The 12,423-nt window shown below is 31.4% G+C and overlaps 1 protein-coding gene across 1 annotated transcript; it reads right to left on the bottom strand.

The window, feature by feature from the left end:
• Window positions 1-8,582: 8,582 nt before the first annotated feature.
• LOC115970033 (putative uncharacterized protein DDB_G0288537) lies at window positions 8,583-12,068 on the bottom strand. The gene is made up of 2 exons (XM_031089693.1): window positions 10,231-12,068; window positions 8,583-8,825 (listed from the first exon to the last, which is right to left on the bottom strand). Exons 1-2 carry the CDS (start codon window positions 11,453-11,455, stop codon window positions 8,737-8,739), a joined length of 1,314 nt encoding a protein of 437 aa, XP_030945553.1. The 5' UTR covers window positions 11,456-12,068; the 3' UTR covers window positions 8,583-8,736.
• Between the last annotated feature and the right edge of the window lie 355 nt (window positions 12,069-12,423).

Genomic DNA, 12,423 nt, shown 5'->3' with positions numbered 1-12,423 from the left:
GGGAGAAATGTCCTTAGGAAGGTTTTCCAACCAAACCCGAATTTATTTCGTGATTCATGCTTGCATAACTCAATAATTGTTCTTTACTCCAAAAAAAAAAAAAAACTCAATAATTGTTCAAGTCACTTGAAAAAGTGGTTTAAGTAATAATTTTTTATGTGCAATAATTGAGTGATTAAGTGGTTAGTTTCTACCTGGTTCATAGTGAATGTTGAGAAAAAAAAAAAGAAAAGAAAAAAAAAAGTGGGTTTAGTGGGTTTGGAGGAGTTTCACCGTTTCACCTATCTCTCAAATGATGATTTTCCTTCCCCCTCCACTATTCCCTCTTCCTATTAATCCTTTATTTAAACCCTTCAAAGTTCAAACAAATGGAGAGTTAGTTTCTTCAATTTGCATGTAGCATCGAAGTAGAAAATATCCTTCCCAACTCAAAAAAAAAAAAAAAAAAAAAATTCTCTTCCAAATTTTTTTCATATATATATATATATATATATGTCTGTGTTAAATTTAGTCAATAGAAAAACCCTTAATCACACAAATTCTATAAAAATATTAATTTAATAAGAAATTATTAAGTAAGGTAATGATGATAAAGAATTACATCATATGCAATTTAATATTGTCCCTCTATATACCATGCATGAAAAAAAATGTGTGGCAAATTGTGGTTAGTAAAGTATAGAATAAAATACAATTTTTATTCCTCTCTCTCTCTCTCTCTCTCTCTCTCTCTCTCTCTCTCTCTCTCTCTCTCTCTCTCATATAAATTTAAGATGTTTAAAATTTTGTTAACCTCATGAAACTTTCCTGCACAAGTTTTGAAGATCAATATTTTACACATCATTATTCTATTATATATATATTTAATTGATTTTAAAATTTATTCTATATTTAAACCTTAAATTAAAATATTGTCATGTCATATTTTCTTAAAATGACAGAAAATATAGTTATATATACAAATACAATCATAATAAATAACAATTAATTATTGACATAATTATCAATATCATATTTAGATAAAAATAAACTAGAGAAAAAAAAAATATTTTGTTAAACATTTCTCATATATTGCACATATTAGAGACTACTATGTGTGTGTGTATACATTGCTTGCAATATGAAAAAGGTTTCTCTACACTTAAAACAATAAGAGACCATACCTAATTAATACTATTTTAGAAATTTTTTCTGTGCCTTTGGTAGATTAGAAGGGAATGTCACCATCTTAACTAAATTTTTTTTAGGGTAAAAAAAAGTAGGACTCTAAATTAACTAAGAGTATTAAAAGTTCAAAATTGTTCATTTATATTACAAACACGAGCCGAGCTTGAACTCATTACCAAGCTAGATTATATGTTAGTTTGGTTGATTTTCTTCTTTATATTATTTGAGTGAATTAGATATAATAATTGCATTCATGAACTTATAAAAATTAGATTCATTAACCTTGTATGATTAAAAGTAATATATATATTTTTAATTTCAAAGGTGAAAATTGATTGCTCATATTATCAATAAATTATAAAATATAATTTGATATCTTATATACTTAGTTACAAACTTGTACATCTCATACTCAAGTATTTTTTTATATGTATACATATTAAGATATAATATTATATAAAAGATACTCATATTTACAAGCTTGTTCACTAAAAAATTACCATGCTTGAGTTCAACTAATTAATAATTGAGCCAAAAATGTAGACTTAACCTTGCATAACTTATTTGCTAAATAAACGAGTGTAAACAAATTTTTTTTCTTAACAAAACTCTTAGTTAATTTTTCACCTTGGAAAAAAAAAATTTTTAAATCAATCGAACACCTTAAAAAAAAAGTGTTACATCAATATTTTTATAATAAATCATAAGTAGTAAGATGTTATTGATTCTAATTTAAACCTATTACTGAAATTACTTTTAACTCATCAGTAGCCTACCAAAAACAACTTGCCACTTAAGATTTATTAATAATGTGTCAATAATATGTTATAGAAATAGTATTTTTCTTAAAAAAAAAAAAAAAAAAAAAACCCCACCTTCCACTCTTTTAGTCTTTTTTTTTTGGCTGAATCCCTCTACTCTTTATTAGTCAGTCGTCTATATATTAATAGGAAAATACTAATGAGTGCTCTTAGGATATTGATTAACAATTTATTTTAAGAAAGTTTTAACATCACTTTTATGGGAAATAAAAAAAAGCTATCAAAATATTATTTTTTTTTCTTTTTCAATAAAAACTTTCTTTAACTGAATTATTAACCAATACTCTAAGAGCACTCGTTAGCATGACTTATATTAATATATATGCTTCCACCACAATTTCCAAGGTACAATATTTATGCAATACTCAAATGATATTAGCAATTCTTTATACGGTTCACGACACAGCATCAAAGTTCTCAATGGCTAGCTGCTAAGTAACACATATATCTAATTCTGAGGAAAACTGAAGTGGGGGACATGTGGGGTTCATGAAAATCACTGAACATCAGCTGAGGCAGACAAAGATAATGTCTCCACTCCTTTAAGAAACCGATATGTATATTTTTCCCTGAATTAAAGCATTTCTGAAATTTTTGCACAAATTAAACAAAAACGGAAAGAAATGGTTTAAGAGATTGATCTCTCTCTCTCTCTCTCTCTCTGTGCGCGCGAAAGTGAAACTTTTAATTCACTCGAGATGGGACACGGACACCTACACCTCATGCAAGGAATGGTGGGTACTGGTAGCTTGAATTATAAATTTTGAGTAATGCTAGCTTTATAAAATTTTCACAACAAATTTTTTATAATAGATTGTTACTTGTTTTAATTTGGATCTATTATTGACATCATTTTTTTACTTACTAATAACAGTTTGTCACTTAAATTTTATTATAAAAATGTTGTGAACTTAATATTACTCTTAAATTTTAGATTAAGTAATAGATGAAATATTTGAAAGTATATATAATTATTAATGAAATGTGATGAATCTCTTTGGAATTGAATGCATTTTAATGACATGCTCTAAATTCAAAGTCTCTAAATTTCATCTACCACACTATTGATTTATAAAATTTCTGAGGTCTCTCATGGTCAATAAGTGGAATGTTTAGTGGAAAGGCTTGGACACTATATTTTTTAATATAAAAAAATGTGATAATATTTGTAAATATTTTTTTTACATTAAATCAAAAGTGGTATTTCTGATAAGCATCCTATTTAAGAATAATATAGGAAATTGAAATTCTATTTTGAAAAAGTTTCATATTCAACCTAACCTAAAAATAAAAGGTTATTATTTATTAGGCTAAAATGCAAAACTCATCATCTAAGTTTTTTTTTTTTTTTTTTTTTTTTTTTTTTTTTTTTTTTTTTTTTTTTTTTTTTAATTCATTTTAGTTCTCTAATTTTATTTTCGTTCATTTTTGTCTTTTAACTTCCAAATATATTCAATTAAGCTTTTTTCATCAACTTTCGTTATATGTTGTGGTTAATTTTCCAATTTTTAAATTTTTTCTTCAAAATTTTTAAATTAAATAAATTCAATTAATGATTGAAAAGTATTTTCCAGATTTTTTTTTTTTCAAAATTTTTTAATCAAAGTTGATAGAAAAGCCTTTATTCAATAAATCTAAAACATAGAGGACTAAAATGAATGAAATCAAAGTTAGAGTACTGAAATGAATTTAGAAGAAATTTATAGGGTGAGTTTTGCATTTTAGCCTATTCATTATGAGATAAAAACAGTCTTTTTGGCTTTTAATATTAAAAAAAAAAAAAAAAGTCTTTTGCTTTTCAACCTTTTCTAAACTAAATAGATGGTGGCATACACTCTAGCGTGTGCCTAACTTCCACAATTCTTTAGTTTCTTAAATCTTAATAACTTGATTTTTATTTTTAAAAGAATTTGGTGTTTAGATGAGAAATAGATTTGGTGAACCTTATTATAACTTTCAAAATGGGAGTATAACCTATAAAGTATCACTAATTAATTTATGCTTTATACTTTGACTTGATTGGCTTGGGACACGAGGAAACTCGAGTAATTCAAGAAGGATCATCTTGCAAGCAAGATTAACTATTCGTTTGAAGTAATCAGCAATGTAGAGCAGCACCATAAAGGATTGGTGAGGAGGTCTCATAACTAATTACATACTTTATTTTTATTTTTTTGGTTTTGTTGGTAACAGTATTGTTACCTTTTTTAAAAATTATTTTATTGATACATTAATAATAATTTTTTGTATTTACATTTTTTATTTTGTTAGTGAGGGTGTGTGTTCAAAACTTTTCGAACACTGGACTATCCCCTCAAATGTGTGTAGTCTTTTTGTTTCATACACACTAAGTAATTATAAGAAGAAACTTTTTGGAGGAATCCCAAAATGATAATTAGAAGTTTCATGCATTAAAAAAAGAAGAAGATTCAAACCCAAAACTCATGTATATTCATTATATTGACATTTTAATATTTTATACCCATTCATTTGAAGTTGTGGTATTACGTTCTCCTTAATTATGTTGGATTAAGCACTCTCACCTAGGGCTATAAATGAACCAAGCCGATCATGAACAACTCGGGCTCGGCTCAATAAAAAGCTTGTTCATATTTGTTTGTTTATAAATAAGCCAAGTTTAAACCTTAGTTTTAGGCTCGTTTAATTTAATAAGCAAGCCGAGCCCAAGCAAAAAAATTTGTTCACGAATAAGCTCGTGAGCTATTAGGCTTGATACACAACAATTCAAGCATAGCCTCATTTATAAGTTTATCTGTGTTAGCTAAATATACTCATTACACATATCTTAATAATAATATTGCTAACATGAGACCACTACATATATTACCTTAATTTTTTCTTTCCTTTAACTGATCAATAACCGCTTTAAACTATAGTTACATTTAAAAATAAATAAATAATTACGTAGGCCACATATGATCATTCCCTATCAATTATCTAAAGTAAAGTTATGAAACATGTTAGTATTTTCTCATTTATAATAGTTACAAACAGGTATATTTCTAGTCCTTTACCATCTAACGTGAATGTAAAAATAGTATTTTAAACAATTGCTGAAGCTGTAGACAAGGAATAATGAATGACTGAATTTAATTATGTAAATTATTAATTTGAATAATGGCTAATCATAAGTAGAACTAGATGCATGATAAAATGAGTATACTATTTTTATTTTTAAAAATTTAGAGATTTAAGCATTTAATAATGTAATTTTTTTAGATTTCAAACTCAAAAACTTGACTTGAGTTCGAGCTTGAGCTTGATATTAAGCTTGAGTTTGGCTTGACTAATTTATCAAGTCAAGCCAAGCCAAACTCAAACTTTTTGGCTTTCCCACGAACTCAAACTCAAACACTATTTTTAGGCTTGTCACAAGTTCAAGCCAAGTTCAAGCTTTTGATTTTTCTTGACGAGTCAAGCTTAAACATGCACTACTCGACAAAACTTGGTTCGTTTACAGCCCTACACCCTACTAGTCATAACGATCAACAACGTTGAATTTCTAAGGCCTTTTATATTACATAAGATTGTATTTGTTTCCAAGGATCTTAATATGAAGCAACTCATGAACTAATGATGTATAGAGTGAATACGTTACTTACCTTGCTACAAACCATGTGTTTCATGCCCACACTACAAAAAACGCTGATTATAGTAGCATCTTTAGGACCTATAGCAGCTATAGACCTAGATAGACTTATAGTCATGGGGCAATAGCAACATTTTGTGACGTTGTTATAGAAACGCCACTATAGCCCTTGCCTTTTGTAGTGCCATTCAAAACATGTAGAAATTGATTTTCATTTTGTTCAAGAAAATGTCACAAATCATCCTCTAGATGTTCGCTTTATTTCTACCATTAACCAATTAAACAACATCATGATCAAAGATTTATCTTCTCCACGTACGGTTTATTTTTCTTCGTGACAAGTTGAAGCTCTCCTCGAGAAATACTTCAATTTGAGGGGGCGTATTAACCATATTATCTTATTTCGTATTTATCGATTCATATTTTTCAATTCATGCAATCTTTATCAGTTGTAATCCTTATCAAGTACATTCATTTATGTCAATTCTATGCAAAAAAAGCTCAAATAAGTGTGAGAGGATTATACAACTGCCCGTTTGTTTCAATACCTCTCTAAATGGACTACTTAACTAACTCTACTAGGATAGAGACTTGTCAGAGCTAGCGGCCATCCTTTTTAAATTAGCTAGGTCATATTCTTTTGGCCTCCTTTAATTATCATAAATAATGCTGTCCAATTATTAGGTATGGCTTGTGAACTAAAGGTTAAGGTCCAAACTCTATAAACGGCGGAGATAACTTGTTTCGAATCACATGTTCATTCCCAAGAGGTTGTCCCAGTCTATATGTACACCAAAGAATCTTCAGTGGAATATATATCATGAGAGAGAGAGAGAGAGAGAGAGAGAGAGAGAGAGAGGAACAAGTCTTCTCTTTGGAGACAAAAGTTATTGGTCTAACATTGCAGCCAGCAGTCTAAGCCACGGGGTTCTTGCCTTGGTTAACTTTATTATTTTTACTACTAGATTCAAGTCTTCAAAATTAACAATTGGCGTCAGATTGCAATCTACTTTCATCATCGCTTACGTACAGCAAATCATTTAAGACGATGAAAATAAACAAAACAGTAAAAGTAAAGAAAAGGCAATCAACAGCATAAGTTGAAAGCAGGAGAATCGAATATATAGAATTACATAATAATGACTTCTTCTTTTTCACTAATCAATTTCTCTCGCATACATGCCTCATTCTAGTTCCAACAGGCAATAGCTATTCTTTCCAGGTTCAAACTCAGCTTATTTATCGTAGAGGTTAATTAAATCTAGGTTAAAGAAGTCATTTGTAAGTGCTACAAAAAGCATGCAAGTATATGTTTTTATTTAAGGGAGGGAATGGTGTAAAAGGTTACTATATTTGGGACTGGCTTAAGATCGTTGGACACACATACAAAACAGAGAATTTTTTTGGGTAACAAACAAACAGAGAATTAAGTTTAACTTTTTCAGTGCAAGAGTTTTTGAGGCCAGTGTTTCTCATGTCCTCACATGAAAATGAGGACAAGAGAGAGAATCATCATTGCTAAAAACCAGATTATTCCCTGGCATGGGGCCACCATGATTCCAAAGGAGAAAGAGTTACTCACATGTCACCACATCCTCTCAATGTGTCCTCGTCTTCCAAAATCCCATGGCTAATAATGTCCCCTCCTCATCATCATCATAATGTTTTCTTGGATATAGTTCATTTTTTCTCGTCTCTTAAAATCACTCCCCCTAATTCTCATGCTTAAAACACTCAATTTGTTGAAATAATTCATCAAAATTATGAACAGAAAATCTTCTCTCTTCTCTCTCTCTCTCTCTCTCTCTCTAAACAAGTTGTAAAAAAAAGTCATCATTGACTTTTAGGTAGAGAGCATCTTTAATACTTTATATTTTGTCACTTGTTAGCTACAAAGTTCCGTACAGCTTATAAGGCATCTCTTTAACTTAGCAAGTTAATTTGATATACTAATGCTTAGCAGGCTAGCACCCAATTATTAACCTATATAATTATATTATTCATTGATGAAACTCTATATATTCTTTATTATTATAGTTGAATAACATGCGTTTGTGGATCAGAAGCTTATCATGCTTTGAGGAGTCCGCTAATAATATTTCATTGTATTAATGCGCATTGAATCTTTTCATTGTTTTTTGATTGTCTACTACATATGGCAGGTAATTTTTTTGTTTTGATTATCTATATATGGCAGGTTTTAGCTTTAATAATTACCAACCTTTTTATTTAAATACTCCTAATAAACAATGGACTACGATACAAAAATTATGAGGAAGAATTTTATATTTTTATTTTTTTTTTATAATTGCTCGTTATCATCAAGACAAAACATCAATCGGTTTATGGTGTAAGCAAAGCTTGAATCCTAAATTTTTTATTCGACGACAAAAAACTTTATTAGTTAAGTTAATTAAAACCCACGTTGTGGAATTGCTTAGGGAAAAAGAGTTTTGTCTTCATACTCAGACAATATAATTATTGTGGTTGGTTAAATTTTTTTAAATCTCAAATGGGAAATTTTTAGAAGAGAAAATAGTTTTACTATAACCAATCCATGCCTGACACATCCTCATAATTACTTGAACCTAAGCTAATTAAAACTAAGAGCATTTGCATTAAATTTTGTAAAATGTTATATTTTACACCACCAAAAATTCACTTTATCTACTTTATATAACCAATTTAACAACACCCTACATTCCAATTTTCATTTGTGAATATAGCAGATTAAAATAATCTAAAATAACTATTTTTATATGGAAAAAAGATTACCTCCAAATTGGTTTGGAATAAAATTCTTTCATCTCACTACGGTTGAAATGACCTTATGTATACTTTTAGTCATATGACATTTTGAATAATTCATGTTACTTAAATAATATACATGAATGGTTTTATGGTTTATGATGTAGTAGATTGGAGGAGATTTAGAGGAAATTTTTTTCATTTTTACATTAATTTTTACATCAACAAAGCGACAACTCAAATCTAAGACATCCACCATATCATCGCAGATTTGAGACATCCACCCTGCCTTGTCTCAATCTCATTACTCAAACCCAAATCCAGCAACCACAACATTGTTGATTTGAAACAACACCCACCAAAATCTAATCCTAAACCAAATCCAAACCCTCACACCACCACTGTCAAAACCAATTCTTCATTACAATTAAAATTGAAACCAGATCGTGCACCTTTGAGCTCCTTTGCCAATTTGGTACCTATGACATCCATGCCACTAACTCAAATTATTGACCATTCACAAGGTGACCGCTCATGTGTGTGTATGAGAGAGAGAGTAAATATTTATGTAAGAAGAGAGAATACATCATTATTGTACTCACAAAATAATGTATACTTATTTTATTCTACCAAGCATACCAATAAAGGAGAATATCGAATTAATAGGGAACTTATTGCACTTGTATATTAATAATATATGTTATAATTGCGGCAGATAAGATTCCCCTATTCTTGCCACTAATTGCTCCACTATATATTCGAAATTAAAAATACACGATATTATGGAGGAGATCATGAAACACGAGGATGGAAACCTTGATCCTAAGGCTCATGGTTTATACCAACATGATGAAAAAGGGAATAAGACAGAGACATACAATATACTGTAGAACGTGTAGTACGTTAGAAATTTAGAATCAACATGTGCCGACATAAAACATGGCAAAGTGCTATGGATTTAGAATACAGAAAAATCAAAATCTCCTATTAAGAAAAAAAAATAATCATCCTATAATTAAGCCCGCGTGCAGTGATTCTTCTTTATCTTTATGCTTCTTCGAACAAAAAAAAAAAAAAAAAAAAAAAAATACAAAAACAAAATAGCCTGTGGGATGGGCACAACATAAATAGCCTTTTGCCTGAAAGGCTGAAACTCAAAGGCCGTGTTATCAATTGGACCACCTTTGATTAGCTACTCTTTTCCCAATGGATAGAGACCTTAGATCTCTAGTATATGATATGTGATACCAAGCAAAAGTTTAGAACACGAAGCCTTTAATGCACAGCACCGACCTATTTATCTTGTTCTTTGTGTAGATAAGGTACGAGGAAGCAAAATTTGCTTACTCTCTGAGTATACATATTCTCATCGTAACAGTAACTAACAGCTATATATCACACATATAAAGATATGAAAAGTAGGGGGAAAAAGAAAAGAAAAAATTTATGGAGAGCAATTTAAAAGTAAAACTAAGTTTTATAATCATCTTATGGATGTCTAATCTCAATTACATAATATAAAAGAAAGAGATAATATATATCTTGATATATCTACATAAAACTAAAATATATGATGCCTCATATCTTTGACTAAATTACTTATTCATTGTTTAATCAGAAAAAAACAAAACAGAAAAGAAACATAAAGAAGATAATTTGATGCCGCAAATTAATTAGCTAATAAAGGCGTGGTGATTGATCATGCTAATGTCACAAACAAACTTATTTTCACCACCACCACTATCACCAGCTGCCACCACTACTAGCTATCTCTTATCGCAGCAACAGAACCCCCTTCATGTTCTTCTTGATGATCATCAACATGTGGTTTTATAGAGAGATATATAAATTAATCTGAAGGACAAAGCCACGAATCAACCGTACCTTCCGTACCCCTTGTAGAGACATTCTCCAGAGACTTTTCATGATTAAAATCCGATGATGAAGTTGCTGAATAGTTCAACTTACAGCCACCAACACGCAGCGAATTACTCAAATGGTCTTGACCTTGACCTCCATCGTTATTAGATCCCGTTCCATGATTTTGTAGCCCAACAAGGTTCACATTTACATGTCCAGAACCATGGTTCATACCCAGTTCATCAAGGGATGGTATTGACAAACTTCCTTGTTGAGACCGTGCACCAAATCCAGGCACGTTAAATGAAGGGTGATGAAGGGTTGGTTGTGAGAGAGACTGGAATGTGAGAATTGGGTTTTGCATGTTTAGCTGCATATTTTGAGGCTGTCTGGGAATATTTAGGCCTAGATTAGATGGAACTTGGTGGTGGTAGTTATTTAAGGTTGAACTAAAATTGTTGTTACTAGTACTAGCAATATTAGTAGCATCAAACACAGTATTGTTCAACAATGAAGTAGTACAAGAAGAAGAAGAAGTGGAGGTAGTGGAAGATACAAATGGCGATAGCTGGACCTTTTGGGCCGAAGGACGTAAAGGGTAAAAAGCTCCTATTGGTTCCAAATGACCGGACCGCAAAGCTGAGCTATTGCCAAAGAGATCAAGCCGGCGAGTGTGTGATGAGCCCGAAAATGGTGGTGAAGGAATCCCAGTGAATTCTTGCACCATTGCCCTGAAATTCGAGGTGTCAGTGGTGAGAACAGTGGTGGGTGCTCGCCTTGAAGCTCTAGTTCGCTTCTTGGAGTTGCGAACTACGTTGGGTTGTGCTGTAGCTCGTGTACCATTCTCATGAAGTGGCCGCATCCGCATCGATGATGGGGTTGAACTTGAACCATGGTTAGGTCCATGATGAGCAAGATTGGATTGGGTTGATGATGATGAGCCCGGTAGGTTTCCAAGGTCGGTGCAGTTGGGTTCAGATCTTAGGCCTCTAGGTTGAACCGTATCAAGATTGTGTAGCAACGAATTGGAAGTTGAGTATGCTTGAGACTGAGACAAAGCATGGAGATAATTAGATGAAAGATCAGACAAATTGGGTTGGTGGTTTTGGTGTTGAGAAAAAAGCGAAGGTGAACCATAGTGGTTGCTAGGAGGATTCAAGAAAGAAGGGACTGACTCTGCAGCTCTTGAATCATACTCTTCATCACCACCACTAGAAGATTGCATACTTCCACTATTACCAGAATCCATAGTGAAGTGAAAAAGAGAATCAATGAAATCTAGCTAACAAATAAAGAAACCTGGAAAGAGATGGTGGCAAAGTTGCAGAGAGAGAGAGTGAGAGAGGAAAAAACAAAAACAAAAGTATATATTATGAGGGTGCAGAGAAAGAAGTCAAGAACCCATGAAGTGAATGAAGAGAGGTGTGTTCTAAATTAACCAAACTTCAAGAGAGAGAGAGAGAGACCATATCTTTGAATCCTGGATCTGCAATGGAAGCAAATCTTTTTCCTGTCTTTCACTTGGAGCAAAAGTTGCTATAAAAAGAAGAGAGAATATGCATATAGATCTTAATTATGACTATAGGAAGAGGTGAAGTGAAGTGAAGGGTGAAAGGGGGCTATAGAGATATCATATTAGAGGATCTCTTTGTCATTTGCTTTGTGGGTTATTTTGTTTTTTGCTTATCTTTTGGTATAATGTTCTGAACTAGCTAGGGTTTCAGGGAGGGAAAGGAAAAAAAGAGAGAAATGGAAGGAGAGGAAAGGTTATTTAACCTTTCTGCTCAGAAAAAGAGGGGGTAATGCTCAAACATTAGAAGATCCTCCAGAGTGCAGGGTGGGGTCGCCATTTGAGTAGAGAGAAATTAGCTGCCGGTGGCAGGCAACGGGTCAAACTCAAAGTGAATGAGAGAGAAAGTGATGAGAGGGTCCGCTAATATGTTATGAATGTGAAAGGGAGAAAACGATATATGAGATATTAAAGTTTTGCTAATACAAAGGCAGTACCTAATTTAATTATACATATTAAAAAAAAGTCACAAAGAGTTGGAAAAAAGGAGAGGTGTATAAAGTAAAGAACTATAAAGGTGGGCTAGCTAGCTAAATTGGGCAAGATCAAGAGGAGAAGTGAAAAAAAATAAAAAATTTGTCCACAAGCATGCATCACTGTGAGAACTATTATTTTGTGATAGATTAATAGTGTAAAACAATTTGTGT

This window comes from Quercus lobata, chromosome 12 (genome assembly GCF_001633185.2).
Source record: "Quercus lobata isolate SW786 chromosome 12, ValleyOak3.0 Primary Assembly, whole genome shotgun sequence".
Classification (NCBI taxonomy): Eukaryota; Viridiplantae; Streptophyta; class Magnoliopsida; order Fagales; family Fagaceae; genus Quercus; species Quercus lobata.
This window is presented reverse-complemented; position numbering and strand designations above follow the sequence as displayed.

Excerpts from the sequence above, each read along its gene's own strand:
- LOC115970033 (XM_031089693.1), bottom strand. The coding sequence starts at position 11,455 with ATGGATTCTGGTAATAGTGGAAGTATGCAATCTTCTAGTGGTGGTGAT. Across the intron at positions 8,826-10,230 it reads CTCTACAAGGGGTACGGAAG|GTACCAAATTGGCAAAGGAG; the intron begins GTACGGTTGATT and ends TGGATGTCATAG.